Source organism: Eleutherodactylus coqui, chromosome 9 (assembly GCF_035609145.1).
Source record: "Eleutherodactylus coqui strain aEleCoq1 chromosome 9, aEleCoq1.hap1, whole genome shotgun sequence".
NCBI classification, from domain to species: domain Eukaryota; kingdom Metazoa; phylum Chordata; class Amphibia; order Anura; family Eleutherodactylidae; genus Eleutherodactylus; species Eleutherodactylus coqui.
In genome coordinates this window covers 91,124,784-91,143,536 of record NC_089845.1, presented here as the reverse complement: position 1 = coordinate 91,143,536, position 18,753 = coordinate 91,124,784, and the positions used below count along the sequence as shown (strand labels likewise).

Below are 18,753 nucleotides of genomic sequence, written 5' to 3'. Positions count from 1 at the left end.
CCCTACTGTCACAGTGATTAGTGAGATTTTTAAAGGGAACTTGTCACGTCGTATGAGCACAATAAGCTCATAGGACAGGGAGCACTGAGGTTGGGTGTGTTTTTTTTATACTTACTGACCTTCCCATTTCCTGTTAGGTCTGGAAACAGGCGCTCAGTTCTTGCATCGGACCCTTCTCTGCAGTTAGTGTGCATACATACTCACTGGTCTCTATGGCTGTGCCCACACTGACTGCAGACATGAGTCCAATGCATGGAGTGCATGCTGGTTTCCAAGATTTAGTTAAACATACTTTATGTTGCACTGCTCATACAATAGAACAAGTTCACTTTAAATATTTTTAAATAAATGCCATTTTAAAAATGAAAAAAAAATCCAAAATCTTAATATCTTTCCTAATGGAGTTTTTCCACTAATGGCATTAATGCCCTATAAGAAAAAAATATCTTAATGCTGAGGATCCGACCCCAAGCTATCCCGAGGTCTGTGTGCCTCGCCTCTTCCATGAGAATAGAGTGGTGATGTGCATGTGTGACCACCAGTCTATATTCATTTCTATGGAATGGCATTTTCCTCCGCACAGATTTTGGGATGGCTGGAGGTCCCAGTGGCCAGACCCCTGGTGATCGGACATGTATCCCCATCCAGTGGATAGGAGATAAATGTCATTAGTTGGAAACCCCCATTAGGCCTCCTTCACACTGGCGACACCGCATCGCTGCGAGAAAAATCGCAGCGATATCGCATCATTGCACCGTAAGATATCGCTGTGATTTTCTCGCAGCAATACCGCGATTTTGTAGCGCTACAAAGTCGCATGTGATGCTACAAAATCATACGACTTTGTAGCATCTGCTACTGTCAAAGTTGCACCGCATCGCATGCAAACCGCGTTTTCATGCTATGCGATGCAGCAGAGAGGAAGGCTCCATAGAGAAACATGGGCTACAAAACCTAGCGTGTCGCGGGCATATCGCCGGACCTGCAAGGTTTGTGTGTCGTTTTGTAGCATGCTACAAAACATCTCATGTGTGAAGGAACCCATAGGAAACCATGGGCTTCTCATACATGCTATTTGTAGCATCGTAGCAATGCTACAAAATCGCGCGACTTTGTCGCCCGTGTGAAGGGGGCCTTAATGTTATTTCTTTCTCATCTTTTACATACAATAGTATTTTAATAGCTAGTATGACCATTAATCTAGAAAATGCCATTTCCAATTAAAACCACTTAGACAATAATAACACTATATGCCATTTCATTATTTATTGCAATATATTCCTTACACATAATTAATATAAAAAAGGTCTTGTGATATTTCTATAATGTGCTATCAATATAAAAGAGCATTCAAGTTTAGAAGAAAACATGTAAGAATAATGAAGGTATACATTATACAGTGTGCAAGGTTCTTCATTATGAAAGATGGAAAGTAAATGTTAATGGATACTAAACACTATGCACTATTCACAACTGTGGTAGTGATCTTAAGCTAGAGTGGCAACAGGTCACAATACTCACCAAGTGTCCCTTTTGATGCCGGAAAGGAACAGAAAGCAAAGAATTTTAGGCATGTTTGACATACTCAGGTGATATGTTTTTTATACAAGGTAAATTGGGCTATTATCTGTGGATCATCTTCCATGATGCTGTATATTTCAAAAAATGATTACCAAATAACACTATATATATCACACACACAAAAAAAATAATTAAGCAACTAGGAGGAGTTGTCAGAGTCCAATGAAACTTTCTCTGTGTGATTGTAATGTTGATATAAGTAAGTGATTACAATATCAGAGCAAAAGGAGAATTTAATGCTGAAAACTGAACACTTAGAAGGAGGCTCTAGTACCCTGTTGTACCGCCTCTAGCTTGCATACAAGATGTGATACGGGTGGGCATGGAGGCTCTAGTACCCTGTTGTACCGCCTCTAGCTTGTATACAAGATGTGATACGGGCGGGCATGGAGGCTCTAGTACCCTGTTGTACCTCCTCTAGCTTGGATACAAGATGTGATATGGGGGGCATGGAGGCTCTAGTACCCTGTTGTACTGCCTCTAGCTTGTATACAAGATGTGATACGGGCGGGCATGGAGGCTCTAGTACCCTGTTGTACTGCCTCTAGCTTGTATACAAGAGGTGATACTGGTGGGCATGGAGGCTCTAGTACCCTGTTGTACTGCCTCTAGCTTGTATACAAGATGTGATACGAGGGGGCATGGAGGCTCTAATACCCTGTTGTACTGCCTCTAGCTTGTATACAAGATGTGATACGAGGGGGCATGGAGGCTCTAGTACCCTGTTGTACCGCCTCTAGCTTGGATACAAGATGTGACACGGGCAGGCATGGAGGCTCTAGTACCCTGTTGTACCGCCTCTAGCTTGTATACAAGATGTCATCCGGGCAGGCATGGAGGCTCTAGTACCCTGTTGTACCGCCTCTAGCTTGTATACAAGATGTGATACGGGCAGGCATGGAGGCATACAGGTTCCATATAGTATCCTGTGGCATATCACTTGCCATTTGAAGTAACTGAGCCTCTAGATTGTGCAAACTCGTAAGCTGTCGAAGCTGGCATTCCAGATGGTCCCATACATGTTTTATTGGTGATAAATCTGGTGACTGGGCAGACACAAAAGTGTGGCAATGTTGTGAAGGCATTCCCATGATACCCTTGGTGTGTGCAGCCAAGCATTATCCTTATGCTTGGAAGATGCCGCTTCACGGGAAAAACAGGATTAAGGCGCTAACCCCTAGGCCTCGAGGCACTAACACGGCCAACGTCAGTGCCCCAACTAAGCCTGTATTTATCACTGAAGACAGCCCAGCTCCACTCCATAGCAGTCCAGTTTCATCCTTCACAATACCACTGCGAACAGAGGTGGGTGTCACAGGCAGTACACATAATAGACACCCTGAGACCAAATATCATTAAGCCAGATGCCTAGAAAAGGTTCTAACAGACAAAGACCTGTAATAATGGTTCCACTTGTCTCTGGATGGCAGACGACAAAACAGTTGGAGTGACTCGTAATTGTTGGACAATCAGATGATCCTCTCTACTGCTGGTCTGTTGGGGGTCTCCTAAATTGTCCCTCTCAAACTTTTATTAACTGGGGGAAATCTCATTGATTGCATTGTAGAGGCATATCTAGTGGTCAACAAACTCTACACAAGCGAAAAAAAAGATCCTCTACACCCAAATAGCTTCTGAGAGCTTTATAGACCAATCATGAAAACCACTTTTAGGGCCTCATCTAATCACTCCACATGTCTAATCATTTGCATATCTGCCTGAGATGTAACTGCATGCTGAGTTTTGCAGGAAAACAACAAATCCTTCTAGGTGCTTGATTTTTTTTTTACAATGAGCGAGTGTAATATATATAAATATTTATGACAGTCACTCATTGTAGACTGAAACACAGAGAGCTCTGTCCATACAAGCTTACAATCTACCATGTTGCTACAATTAGCCCCTAGAAGACCAAACATTTTTTGTTTTTTTAGCCCTGCCTTTCAAAATACATACTTTTTAAATTTTTCTTTTGACCTTGCCATCAAAAGCTTATTTTTATGTGATGAGTTCTATCTTTTAATGGTACCATTTAGCGCACCATATGAGGTTCTGAAAAACTTTTAAAAATGTTTAACTGAGGTCAAATTAAAAAGGAAATGCAATTGCTCTGTAGCTTTTTAGATTTTACATGTTCAATTTATTCTGCTGGTCGGTACGATTAGAAGACTAGCACATTTAAAGTTTGTTTTTAAAAATTTTAATACTTAAAGAAAAGCAAAATGAAAAAGTCAAATGCTCTTTGTTACCATACTCTGAAATCCATAACACTTATTTTTGCATTAATGGAGCGGTATGAGGACTTGTTTTTTGCATGTCGAGCTGTAGTTTTTATTGATACCGTTTTGGAGCACATGAGACTTTCTGATCACTTAAAAAAAAAAGTTTGAGTCAGTGTGCCCCAAAACCCTGCAATTCTGTTACTGTGTATTTTTAAAATACATTTTATACAGCGTTCACCTTGCGAGATAAATGTCATATTTTAATAGTCTGGTCTTTTATACATGCACTGATATCAATTATGTTGATTTTTATGTTTTGGTTTTCAGTAAAAAAAAAGGTGTTCAGAACTCTTAATTATTTTGTTCTTTGATATTTTAATTTTTTTTTAACTTAATGTTTAGGGCTTTTCTTAAGTTCCACTAGGGAACTTGAACTTACAATTGCTTGTGTATTGCAGCATATTGTACTTTTAACATTAGCCTATTAAGCCATACCACAGGAACTAGTAAATACTTGTGTTCTGCATAAAGTCTTCATGTAGCCCAGGCCTAAATGACAAATGTCAGAAGAATGTGTGCCTATAAAGTTTGATACTGTCAGCCATGATTGAAGATTATCAGTATATAGGGGCACAGCCCTTTGACAAGGTGTATAGTAACAGCCAATTTTAAATGGTAGCAGACGAATGTGGCGTTTTCTATAGACACCATTGCTGTCTTGCAATTCTGGAAAGGGGGTCCAGTCCAGGGTTTACAACCTACTTAAAGGAGTATTCCGGTGATGGGACCCTTTTTTCAGTTTTCACTCATCCAGTCTGGCCACCGGGACCACCACTGATCCCGGGAATAAAGACCCGTGTTCCCCCTATTTCACAGTTAATGATCCATTTTTCCATTTCTGTAGTGTACTGGTGAATGGGCTGCTGGCTGCCCATGTACGGTAACGGCTCCATTCCCCTAAATGGTGCAGACAGATAGTCGAACGCTATTCTCAGCCATTTTTGTCAGCCCCCTTGAAATGAATGGAGCAGCACCATTCCATTCATTTCAATTGGACTGAATGAAATAGTTGACCGCTGTTCGCGGCTATCTCTGTCTGCCCCAGTGAAATGAATGGAGAGGCAGAGTGCACTGGCACTAAAAAGACAGTGTTCCTTCTTCCTTTAAAGACAGTTAATCTGCATGCTTTCATTTTTCCCAGGAAGCACTGCATAACATGTAAGATTCCCTATGACAACTTGGCACTCTCTAAAAGGAGAAGCAATACCCCACAAGCCCATTAACCAATCATGTTCCAGTTAAATTGAGTTATAAGCTCTGCTCAAATCTGCATTCTAAAAACAACAAATCACAACACGATCGGATCCATTGCCTGTTGGATACCAATGAGGTTCCAACATGATTCCGGGCTTCTGATGACAATAACCACGTTGCTTGCTGCTCTCTTCTTGTCATCTAATGTGATGGAACTGCCAACAAAGGCTTGTAACACAGCCTCTAATGACAGTGTCAACAGAGCCGTAATCTGACGGCAAGGATAAATATGAATGATACCTTGAAGGAAAAAGTATAGACTATGATTAAAAAGCTTAAAACTTCATACAAACTAAATCAGACAAAGGAAGATGTACAGTGCACTGATCAAAGCCGTCCCTTGTAAAAGGACCTACAGAACACAAAAATATGTACAATTTGTACCAATATCAAATACTTGAGTGAAATTAGAGAAAAACCTGTAGTTAAAAAGGTTGCCTAGTTTAGAAACCCCATTTTCAAATCATTTCCAATGTTAATTGAGTCTTCCCAATTCAGGACCATCATCTATTACCGGTAGTAGAGTTACAAAAAGCCTCTCTGGAGGATCCGGCACATCTCAACAGTAATGGTTTTATAAGAATATACAGTCTGGGATGTTTGGACAGCCAATGCTTTTTAGTTATAGTTGCTACAGAAGACAGTTTTTCTGATGGGGGCTAGAAGTTTAAATGTGGTACATTCTTTGAGATAAAAGGTAAATGGCATTGACTGGGAAATAGAAATCAGTTCATTTGCAGAGATAAAACTGACCTTACGCATAACAATGGTATTATACTTTGTACCTTAGATTATATTATGTTCGTTTTCACTATATTCCCAATATTACATGGTCATTGTCACAAAGTAAAAAATATTTTATTCATTTCAGAGTTCCGACCTTGAGCACATTACGCAGCTGCATAAAAGATATGGGATATAAAGGATAAGCATTTGTTTTCATGCCCAAGGCTAGCAAACAATTCACAGCACCCTACAGATATTCATTTCCTGAGGGCACCCCTAAATGCTGCCCCTATAGACATTTACAGTACACAGTAGGTTCTCTATAGGCGAGGAGTATGATACTCACACAATATGAGCCAGGTTTAAAGGTTTTTCGGGCTGGTCGGGAAACATAGGATGCAGAGGCTCACGGCTGGAAGCACAGCTTAAAGACTTGCTCAATGCATTAGTGAGTTTCTTTGCAGGGGATTTCTGTGAACAGCAAACACGTGTATTGGATATAGAATTTTCTTTAATCAGACGCTGCATTTTAAGTAGTTTTTTTTTTTCAAGACCAGTTGAACAAAAGTGCTGCGGAAGAAGTTGGTGCTATACAAATAAAGATGATTATCATTAAAAAAGTCTATCAGTGAAGTATGACTACTACTGTAAAATTCCTACATCCCTTCCTAATCTTACTTCATCATGTTTATAAACTTTTTGATATAGTTACAAACAAGTATATCTTAGCATTTAACAGATTTCTAGCATTCTAGTCCCGAACACTCAGTCTTGCCATCTCTGTGCCTTTATCAGGACTCTTTTTTAGGTTTAGTAAAGCCTTGTCCTCATTCTTCATTCTCAGTGGAAAAGCCAGTGACTGTAAAAGATCCCCCTACTTCTATAGTTCTTTGTACGGCCATGGAATTACATAAATACTTCCACTCGCAGCTAGAACACAGATTAGTGTCTTTAATGTAACTAGAGGCTATATATCATCTTTTATAGCAGCACTGCATCTTACAAGTTACATCCACAGCTAATATATTCTATTATGCACCGACGTTGACATATTTGTTATCATATCTACCACTGCATGACTTTCATATTCAGCATAAATGCATATAAAATCGGTCTGTTACAGAACCGTGACACAGCAAAGCAATGATAGCAGCAAAAACTAAAATACCTGTAAGCAACTCATAGTTCTTCTACTCCGGTCTGCAGTACCAGCGTTACCAACATAGTCAAACTCCGCACACTAGTGCTAAAAACCCGTGTGCCACACTAGTCTCTTCCAGAATCAGAGTCAACGTAATAATCTCCTTTCTCACCAAATTCATTGTCTGACCTCCCCTCTCTCTGGGTTAGTCCCCTCTTGTGTGTGCCTGTTGTGCGTTGCAGCTACAGAACCCAGTGAACCTTTTCTTACCCATGACGTATACTCTTTCATTTGGTGTTGGTTGCTATGGGAACCGCTGGCATGTCCCCTCCAGAAGCAGTCCTGACAGAGCTGGTAATTGTGACACTGCTGGCAGCGATAGCGGAAACCCATCATACTTTCACTGTGGCAATAGGAACACTCGACGGGGTGGAAGACTAGGAGAGAGAGGAAGAGAATATTTTACAGTTGAATGATACAAGTGTGAATGGGGAAGAGTTACCGATGCTAAATGGATTCTGGTATGACCCATTTCTATATTTTAGTCCGTTTAGTTATTTAGTCTTGTTAATTGTCACATAAAGGAATGATGGTCACTTAGTGTTACTTAGAAGGTAAAACAGAAGACCTTAATTTACTAACAGAGAATGTCCAATGGCATCTTAAAGAGGATCCATCACCGGAAATAGGCCTCTTTTTATGGGAAACATAAGAAATAAGAATCTTTTTAAATGTATGTGATTTAAAGTTACCATATATACCGGCGTATAAGACGACTTTTGAACCCCGAAAAATCTGCTCTGAAGTCGGGGGTCGTCTTATACGCCGGTAATACCAAAAAAAAAGTGTAAAAAAAAAAATCATTACTCACCTCCCCCGGCGTTCTGTCGCGCTCCGGCAGGATGTCGCTCGCTCCTCGTCCCCGGCGCAGCATTGCTTTCTGAATGCGGGGCTTGAATTCCCCGCCTCCAGAAAGCTAATACACACGCCGTCAGCCAGTTACAGCCATTCAATGACAGCATTGAATGGCTGTGATTGGCTGAAGGCGCACGTGGCTTCAGCCAATCACAGCCATTCAATGATGTCATTGAATAGTGTGATTGGCTGAAGCCACGTGCGCCTTCAGCCAATCACAGCCATTCAATACTGTCATTGAATGGCTGTAACTGGCTGACGGCGTGTGTATTTGCTCTCTGGAGGCGGGGATTTCAAGCCCCGCATTCAGAAAGCAATGCTGTGCCGGGGACGAGGAGCGAGCGACATCCTGCCGGAGCGCGACAGAACGCCGGGGGAGGTGAGTAATGATTTTTTTTTTCTCCACTGTATTACCGGCGTATAAGGTGAAAGTTGGGGGGTCGTCTTATACGCCCCGTCGCCTTATACGCCGGTATATACGGTAATCTGTCAGCTACTTTCAGCTCTCTAAGCTCAAAGCAGCTGACATGCTGAGTCCGAGGATGTAAGTTTTATACCTACCTTCCCCGCCATTCCATCGGTGTCAGCTGTTAAACCCAATGTTAAATGCTTCCAGCAAAGTACATAGATACGCACATAGAATGAGAGGACTACTTAGCACGTGTATGTGTGTCCACAAATGCATTGCAGTGGCGGGTTTGAGTGTTGACAGTAGGGGAACGGATTGGAAATGCAAGTATAAAACTAACATCCCCAAATTCAACGTGTCAACTACTTTGAACCCAAATGTTTTAGCTCAAAGGGCTCATAGTAGCTGACAGTCTCTTAAAAAGCCAAAAAATGGCAAAAACCCCCTCTAGCAGCCCTCTGACATATATGCAAATTGCCTGATACCCTGCATTACAGTGTTACGTACTGGATTAACAATCATCGATAAAGCAGTTACATATTTATCCAGGAAATAACGCAACTTTGGACAGAGCCATGAGATATCGCAGTCTAAGGCCTTAGTCAGACGGGTGTTTTTTCGCGCGATTTGCAGAGAAGAACGATGTTTGCCCATTGAATTCAATGGAGCCGGCAATACAGCCGGCTCCATTGAAAGCAATGGGCTGCCGGCGATCGCGGGATGAATTGTCGGTGCGTTTCATGAATTCATGAATGGGTGTGAGTGAGAGCTGCCTCTGATTGGCTCAGCGCTGAGCCAATCGGGCAGCTCTCACTCACACCCACTGCAGGCCGGCCGCGCTGAACTCCGTCTGCCGGGACAAGGTGAGTATATATATATATTTTTTATTTTTACACATTTCTGGATGAATTGCAGGGAAGGGCTTATATATTTAAGCCCTTCCCGACAATTCATCCCGCGATCGCCGGCAGCCCATTGCTTTCAATGGAGTCGGCTGTATTGCCGGCTCCATTGAATTCAATGTGCTGGACAGCTCCGGCCCGTTTCTATTGAAACGCGGCTAGGAGCAGTTTTTTCGGGCGATTTTTCGGCCCCGGTCACGTGATTTGCGGATGCACATCCGTCATGCGATCCGCAAATCGCGGCAAAAAACGCCCGTGTGACTAAGGCCTAAGACTGAATGCTGCTATGGAGGATGCCAGGGAGATTTGGGGGCTGCTAAAATGCAGAAAAACTTTATTTGCTTCCAAGTGAAACTTGAAGAAAAACAGCTCACTTAGACACTTAAAGTAATAGACCTCCCCATGGAATGTATTGTAATAAAACATGGATTATAATGCAAAAAATAGTGACAAATGCTCTCTAAAGGGAATCAGTGCAATCAGAAGTCTGACACCTATGCCAGCTCACTGAAGGGTCTGTAGCACTCTGGTAAGCACCACAGCCCCTTCAATGTTTACCAGGTGCAGCTCCATACATCCCGTAGCGGCTGTGCCTAATACTGCAGCTCCGTTTCATTCAAGTGAATGGGACTGAGCCTCAATACCAGGCACAGCCACTACAGGACGTACTGTGTTGTGCCTGGTAAACAATGAAAGGGATGTAGCAGTCATTGGAGTGCTTTGGACCCTTCAGTCAGCTGATCAGTAGGAAAGGCCATCAATAACAACATCCAGGAAGCTCTTTAAGAGCTCTGGAATCTACTGTGAGTGTCACTTACTAAGGCTGCCCATGACCCAATTGCAGAAGAAATCTATAGTAATGTACTTACCATTTTCTACATTCGCCAGTCGATGCAGAAGAGGTAACCAGACAAGACACTGAGGTGGTGGGTCAGACATAAGTGTGTCCAAAAATGAATTTAAGCTAACTTTTTTCTGTTTGGGTAAAATACAAAAATGAAAAATAATATGAACACATCCTGATAAAGGAAATATTCAAGTTGCAATATCTGTGTATTAATGAACTGCTGAACAACTCCTTTTTATAGTATTGGTGTGCAGTACGCATTTTAACAGCATTTCACTTGTGAGAACGTCTGTCCCTTCTGTCAATCTGTGTCTTTCAGCCTTGTATATGGTATCCACACAATTGGCCCTCCATTGATTACTACATGAAGGAAAGACACTACTAGATTGTGTTAGGAACAACAATAGGACAGCCTACATGCACACTGGATACAAGCAATGTAGACGCATCCTTTTAATCCCATAAGTACCAAAAATAACGTCTTAATACATGATGAAGCCTATTGGTACTCGAATTTAACTTCACAGTAAAAACCTAAAATTCATCAAACTTTTGTTGAAAATGACACTGTGGGCAAAACATGAAATTTTATTATAGGCCATTAGATAGCGCTCTATGTAAATGGATGCTATAAAAATTCATGAATACCATGTAAATATCATTACGAGGCGGGCAGTTTAAGGGTTTGTTTACATGCCTGTAACCGAAATCTATGTTCCATTCTGTACTTTTTTGCCAGAACCAGCAATGGATCCCAGCAGAAGGAAACCGGAGAAAAACACGTAGTAATGAAATATTTTATTCTAAACGAGCGACACACATCTGTAGACCCACAGGCATGAGATGTGCCTTTTTTCTTATTTCATTCTGCATACACTTAAGCTTGATTTGTTTACCCACAAAACCATTTAATTGCTTTAATAAAGTTTATAACAAAATGATTGAATAAAGGCTACAACTGTTCAAATGGATCTAAAAATCTACAAATCTCACCGGGTTCCCATATTATAAATACAAGCCTTGGGCTAAAACACAGCATTATTTAAAAGCTAACCAAATGTTTGATTTCTGTAACAGAAACCTTCTGCACATCTATAGGCAGTGAAGACATCACCAAACTGCAGACATTCTGCCTACAAATGACAAGAAAAACCTAATTAACAAAATGCCAAACATTTTGCATTAAAAAAAGGTAAAATATTTCTGGTCTGGTCTTGCACCACAAGTTCCATTCATGGTTTGATACTGAAAACAATAACTAAGAAGCAAAAAACCTCCGTTAATAACTGTTACAAATGTTTTTTAAATTAAATTAAAGTATTTTTCATACTTACACAGTTCCTCAATCCAGCGCTGTTAGCCCCGAACATCAGCGCAGACCATGCAGCCAGACTGCTGACTGCACAATGTGCGGCGCGCACTCCCATGTCAGTCAATGGGAACTTGCCATATAAGCACCATAACTTAGTTTATGGTGCCCATACGTGGTGACAGGTTCTTTTTAAATTTAATTAAATTTTAAAATGTTTTTCTCTATTATTTACAACAGTTCACAGAGGTTTTATGCAGCTTACTTACCAAACACTGAATGGAGCATGTGATGTCATTTTTTTGCACACCCCTATATATACACTCGTTGATGTCATTTCCATATGGTGAAAAATGGTGACACGTTGTTTGGATTCTATTTAATTTCCTCCCTCCTTTTAAAATCATTCACTGTTAGAATCACAGTGTAGGACACATGAATGCAACTGCCATGTTTACATGCCACTGACTGTGTTGGTGTCTGGAAGGGCAAATCTGCCGAGATCGGCCTGTACAGCTGTCTAATATCACAAGTGCATGGTGCATGGGTCAGCTTGGTTGGGTTATCAGTCCTTGCGAAAATGGAAAAAAAAAACCGGGCACCATTCCCCCCCCCTGACGACCTCCACCAAAAAACACAACAGCACTCACAACCGGTTTCTAGTGGTGATCCAGTGCTCGATTACAAGTGGGCACCATGTGACCACTGCAGCCAATCAATGGCCGTAGTGGCTACTTACCTTACTAACGACATCACCTTTCAGTGATGGAGGCCATATCATCAGGAGTATGGCACATGGCCACTGATCAGTTGCTGTGGAACATTACTGCATGTAAACAAAGACCATCAGGGGGCCACATAGAAGGGACCACTAGATCACCGGAAAAAGTGAGAGGATAGTACTGCTTTTTTATTTAGTTTTACACAAATGGCAGATATTTTTTCTCCCCAAAGTCCCCCAAATAATTGGGATCGTTTATATTCACCGTCAGGCTCTGTCACATTGGATCCTGCTTTGGGGCTTCAATCTTTCATTGCAGTATGTTTGACAGCAAGAACAGTACGGTATTCTGCACTATTCTGGCTGTCCAGAAATACCAGAACCCATACCCAGTGTCTGGATCAGTCACCACACCATGATTGTCATTCCAAATGGAAACCATGTTGTCAGTTTGAGTAAAATCTTATTAAATGACATTGTATTCTTCTTACCTGCTGTGAGAAACAAGACCTTGCAGATTGCTCCGTATAACCAAATGAAGGTCCTTCAAACACAGCGGTTGGCAGTTTCAGCACCTCTTTCAGAAACTGGTCATACTTCTGGTACACCATGACACCACTAGAATCAGAGATCAGCGAGAAAATGTCTGAAAGAAGCAGAAAATAAATACATTTGAAAAGGGAAGTTAAGTGTCAGTAGGGTCTTGCTGGATGTTAAAGTTCCTCAATTTTAAGAGGATCATTCACTGAGTATTTGTAAGATCTACTGCAGCCCCTATCCAGTCTAGACAGTAGTAAAGCATTATACTTTTACATGTACGCCAATATGAGAAATCAAGGCGCACTTTCATTTTGTTCCAATTTTGCTCCTCTTTAAGATATCAGCCCATAAATTGTTCATATGCCATGTGGTAATTAGCGGCAGACCATCCAATGGACGGTCCATCTCTGCCAGTGGTCTGGGCTCTCTGTCTGCCCCTTGAACTAAAAATGACGCCTTTCTTTCTGCACGACGCCTTCAGCTCTGCCCGCTGGAGATATCATGTCTGCAACTTAAAGCGCTTGCACTGCACCGACAACAGCGCATGTGCATCAGTGTAGTCCAAGGAGTCACGATGTATGTGTGCTATCATTCACGGCACTGCTAGGATATTCTTCAGTGATATACTTCGAAAAATTACTTTTGGCTTACCGAATAAAAAACGGTTTTCATTCCTTTAATCTTCCCATGCTGTGTGTGTTTATCGCGTTATGAAAGGAATATACAGATTATCACATCCCTTTCTAGTCTTTTTTCTTTCTAGACACTCCGATTGACTTCGAGTACCTGCATATGCAGCTATAACCTGAGATTTGGGGTATCCATTTTCTAAAAATCTGCTAACTAAAAAATGTTGCATTGGGATCTATCGTTTCTAATCTGTGTACAGTTTCTGCGGATTCTTTTAAACCGTCCATGTATTTCTTTGCCAACTTTTAAGATGGCAGCTACAAAAAATGGCAGAACCCACATTCACTATACTTCCTACGGCTGCTTACACAGTATGTGGACGGCGGTTCCACGGTATGGAAAGCATAGATGTTCCATCCCTTAGTGCTTGGTGAAACACAGATCTGCTATATTTCTTCCGGCCCAGCTCACCGACTCTTGATCTTTTCATAAATGCATTATTATTGGAGATTTAGCTTCTTTGGTATTATATACCGAACCTGGTGGTTACCAGTTTGTGTGAAATTGGTGCACTCATTGAATGGATTTCCTCATTAGATTGGGTAACCTCCTACCACAATGGTGCTTGATTTGCTGCATTCTGTTTCCTGAAATCTGACGTGGCTGGTAGATATGGTGTCCCATCCTATGCCACTGGTTGGGCGGTTTCACCACACTATGCGCGTCCCTCTTGATATATTTTAGTTTCACTTTTTTCAATTGGAATGCTGTCATTTTTTGAGATATATATATATATATATATATATAGATATCTCAAAAAATGACAGCATTCCAATTGAAAAAATAAATAAATAAATAAATAAATATATATATATATATATATATATATATATATAATTTTTTTTTTTTTCTTAAGTAAACAGAATGGCAGGGAGCTGCAGTGGCTGGGGATGGGGATTTAACAGGCAAGTACTGCATTTTAACTTTGCCCAAATTGAAAAATTTTGGCTGATAACGGAAAACCGTTTAACACCACAACTCTTATTCCTTCTTCCTGATAGTTTGCTACAATGTTATTGCACTGGAAAACGCATCTGTCGGCTAGCAAAAACTAGGAAGTATGTGGAAAGGAATAACACACTGAAGGGTTTACAGGGTTTGTTAGCGGTCAGTGTCCATGGAGCAGTGGAGTTCCAACCTTTGTACAAATAGGTCTGCATATGAGTTGAATACACATAATGGATATTTTTAATCAATCAGTTCAATGTATTAGCAAATTGGCTTTATTTAGTGTTTTAGATGCATTAGAGCAGTGGATATAAAATCATTGCAAAAGATGATTCCTACAACTGTAGTAAGAAGCTAGTTCATTTTTCTTAATTTATGATTAGGGCGCGAACCCTTTCCAACATGCACCACTACATGTATGGAGTTCAAATCCATTTAAATTTTGTGTTCTTATACAAGCATTACCTTTGAAGAGGCTATCCACAAGATAGGTCATCAATAGCAGATAGGTAGTGGTGTTCCAATCGGGACCCCACCAATTGGCCTTTTGCTGGGGCCAATTTTCTAATATTTGGAGCTGCTTTGTTACCAGAAGCAGACAGCCCGGTACATTGTACGGTGACCTGGCGTGGTACTGCAGACCAATTCATAGCGATCACTCAACTATTGTTAGAATAAGTAACCCATCGTAGAAGTGGGACAATTCTTCTAATATCTAATGATATTTTAAAAATAGGACAGCCGAACACTTGCTTTTGTGCCAGGCTTGTGATGCAGCACCGTGAAAAGGTGCAGGCACCAAAATAAGGGTCTCTGAGCTCCGTTATTGGTTGTAGCCCCTGTGATGTCCCATAAACTGGGCAGGACTGCAGCTGAAAACACAGATCAAAGCAGCGGCACAGGACACAGCAGAAGCGGGAAGAGGGCACTATATCACCATTTGTTATATTGGTGAACAGGGAAGGGGTAGTCCTGAGATAGTACAATTCCTTTAATGACCGCTGTAAAAAGGCATGTGGGCGATCATTAAGGGGATAAGGAAGGACACTTTATCTCAAGTATCCTTGAGTAGCTTTAGCTTAAGACTGAGGCTGAGTGGTGACATTACCAGAAAATAAACCACATTATGGACCCTGATTTTCAATAATTAGTATACTATAATACTAAAATCTGATGCTCTCTAGCTTTCTATTATAACTGGTATATGAGATGAGATTGAAAGATGTGAAACGGGACTTACATCTTAATTTGTCCATGATTTTTCCTCCACATAAAGTAGCCAATGCCATTTTGACTGCAAAAACTGTAATCTTACCATGTCCTTCCCTGTAGAACAGTGAAAAAAAAATTGAAGGTTAATAACTGCCCAAGTGTTTACCTAGACTGGGTTTTTTCCAAGACTAGTATATTGATGACCTATCATCAGGATAGTGGACATCCTGCAGCTAGGAGCCCAGACAATCAGCTGTTTAAAGATGGTGAGCGCTGCAGCCTCCTCTCAGGTCAGTGATGTCACATTCATTCCTCACATGGCCTTTCAGCAGCTCAGATCCCTTTAATGGACTTGTTATACCAGGCATAGCCACTGTAAAATATACTGTCCTATGCCTGGTAAGCAGTGACAAAGCCACAGAGTGTGGCCTCTTCAAAGAGTTGATCGGTGGGGATCTTGTGCAGTGGACGCCCACTCATCAGATATTGATAACCTATCTTAAGAATAGGTCATCAATATCTAGTCTTAGAAAACTCTGTTACAATTAAATATTTCTGTATTTAACATATACCTAAACTTTCAGGTAACTTTTAAAAGAATAAGCTGTCACATGTGCATACAGGAGGAATAACAACATTTCTGACCATTTTATAACTTGTGCCTTTTATTAGTTTTTTGCTCTGCAAACTTTATCCCTAATTCTCAGTCTTCCCTGAGCTGGTGGGTGGAGACTACTGTTAGCACACACAGTGGAAGAGGAGATCCTGTTTCCTTATGGCTCAATGCCCACGGATAGATTTTCGCTGTGGAATTGCTTGCCGCGAATTCCACAGCAATTTTTGTCCATAGCATGCTATGTTAAGAGTCTTCCATGCCCACGTGATTCTCCGCTCGCGGGAGAAAATCGCAGCATGCTCTATTTGGTGCGGGAAATCGCAAGTAGTAAGGAGAAAACAATAGAGCACAGTACTGAGAAAGGTAGCTGTGAAGCAGTGGGGTAAGGCAGAACACTTATTAGCTGGGTGTATCTATAGGGGGTGCCATAGACAGCAGTTGCTACCAGCCCTGGAGCCTTAGAGGACCTAAAGGCCCCTCTATCACATTAGAAGACAATATTATTATAAATGGCCCATGGTAGGTAGGAGGCCCAAGAGCTTCTAGATATGCCTCTGCTTTCAGCCACATCCTGGAGTGTCTCTCTGCAGAGTCACTCTACGCCCTCCTCACTCTCCATTGATTTCTATAGGCAGCAACTGTAAACTAATCTCTCCATTTATGGATTTTATAAGCAAATTCAGTGTAATCACTGCAGGGGAGTCTTTTAAGTAGACAAAATGCATTTTTTGTAATAAGATACTTTCCAAAGTTTCTTAAAAAAACACTTGTACTATTATTATGAAAGAAAAATTAAAGTTTTAGGTACTCTTAACCAACTGGGAACAAATCAGAAACATTTCCAACATACTCCGAGATTACTTATCTATAGCATACATTCATACAGCAGAAATATACTTACGGGTCATAGGCTGCCAATAAGAAGTTTAACAACAAGCTGATGGATTGTTCTACATTGATTTGGTGAGTTGTCGGCATACGCTTATTGAGCTGGTAGAATATGGTTGATAACACAGCTTCCAGACGTGCCACATTGAGCTCGACATTAGGATCCAGATTGTTTAACGAATTTTCCCGGAGGGCTTCAATAATGTTCCATATATCTACCAAATGCACTGCATGGAAATACAGAGAAAGTCAGAAAGGTCCAGGACACTCGTTGCAATTATTACTGCATGTGACAATTTCGTCCATCTCCATGTTTATGTGTTATACGGATATCATCACTTAATAAAAGATAGAGCTAGATTACAAAACTTTATGTTCACATTAGTTCCCGAACACAGTTGTAGTGATTTCACTAAGGGAACTAAAGCAAAATCGCCAGCTGTAGGCTGCCATGTTCTAATATCCATATTGCTACTGAACTGGAATTAGAACTCTTTTCAGTAGAACTGCAAGAAAAGTCTGAGTGCACTAGGCATTAAACAAACCCTTTAACCCTTTCCAATCCAATTTGTATTCTGGTTTTCCTAGGGGGCTTACTCTTTTTCTGCCGTTATACAACAGTGCTATCTGCTGGCTAAGGCCAGTACTGCATGAGGTGACACGCTGGATAGGCTCTGACAGCAGAGAGGCTGGCAATATACAGTAAGAGAAACCCCAACAGATGTCTTCCAACATCAGAGCTGTACAGCCTTAAATCATAATGTCTTCAGAGGTCAGACAGTGGATTGGAATAGGTTAATGTTCCTGTACACATGTCTGATTATTCAGGGATATACAGTACTTTTGGACAGAGTCTATTACATGGCACAACTGATAATTCACAAGATATTTGCTTTGCATTTCTAATCTTTTGGCGACGACTGATGTATTTTGGAAAACATGATCTACAGATAATATATTCTTCTAATTCTCCAGAGACTAATAATACCAAATATATGCACACATCTGACATATTGTAGCTAGTACAGTCCAGAGCAAAGATTCTTGTTTAGCTTTTAAGCCTATTTTAGCATGCATGTGGCATCCATAGGGCTGCAAAGAAGCAGCGTACAAAAAAAACAACTAAATTGTTAGCTGAAAACATGAATGACCTGAATTATTTCTTGTGCGTTTAGGAAATATGCATTCTACATGATGTGGAACTGCTATTGCATAAGCATGTGATCTCATGCACAGTGCGTCCATTTCAAGCGGGGTACACAATGAAAGTAACAAGTTCTTTCAAGTTTAATTTATGGTTTAGTTTTTTTTCTGTTACTTTTTCCTTCTGCATTCTGAAACACAGCATTTAATTTGTAGGTTTAGTGACAAGAAAATAATTACTATGACCATCTGATCTGTGTGATGTCAGCATGCCAGCAATAGGATATGTCCGACACAGTCAGTATTGATTGGACAGTGTCAAATTCTGTATGATGTGCCCATTGATTAGGAGAGTGGTACACCCATAAACCATTTTATTCATACAATTCCAGGAGCAATAATAGAGCAATGGCATAATTAAGAGTTCTAAGAAAAGATGCTCAGAAAATGCAAGTACTTACTAAGAAAAAGAAAATGATGTTAGTAGAGTTGACAGATTCCCTTTAAGTATTGTTTCAAATGCCAAGAGCTTTAAAATGATGCAGGCTCTAACGACATGATGAATAAACCATAAGAGTAACAGCAGTCTCTTCTCTATAACAATTATGCCTAATAGGTGCCGATGAGGT

At 40.8% G+C, this 18,753-nt stretch overlaps 1 protein-coding gene across 11 annotated transcripts in view; it reads right to left on the bottom strand.

Moving 5' to 3' along the window:
• The window catches only part of DTNA (dystrobrevin alpha), a 226,281-nt gene that overhangs the window by 62,485 nt on the left and 145,043 nt on the right, over window positions 1-18,753 (bottom strand). For all 11 annotated transcript variants that reach the window (XM_066578054.1, XM_066578055.1, XM_066578052.1 and 8 more), the window contains exons 4-9: window positions 16,995-17,208; window positions 15,506-15,591; window positions 12,579-12,733; window positions 10,080-10,185; window positions 7,255-7,421; window positions 6,190-6,314 (exon numbers count right to left, since the gene is read on the bottom strand). In XM_066578054.1, the coding sequence (XP_066434151.1) occupies window positions 6,190-6,314; window positions 7,255-7,421; window positions 10,080-10,185; window positions 12,579-12,733; window positions 15,506-15,591; window positions 16,995-17,208 (853 nt within the window). The remainder of the gene's footprint in view (window positions 1-6,189; window positions 6,315-7,254; window positions 7,422-10,079; window positions 10,186-12,578; window positions 12,734-15,505; window positions 15,592-16,994; window positions 17,209-18,753) is intronic.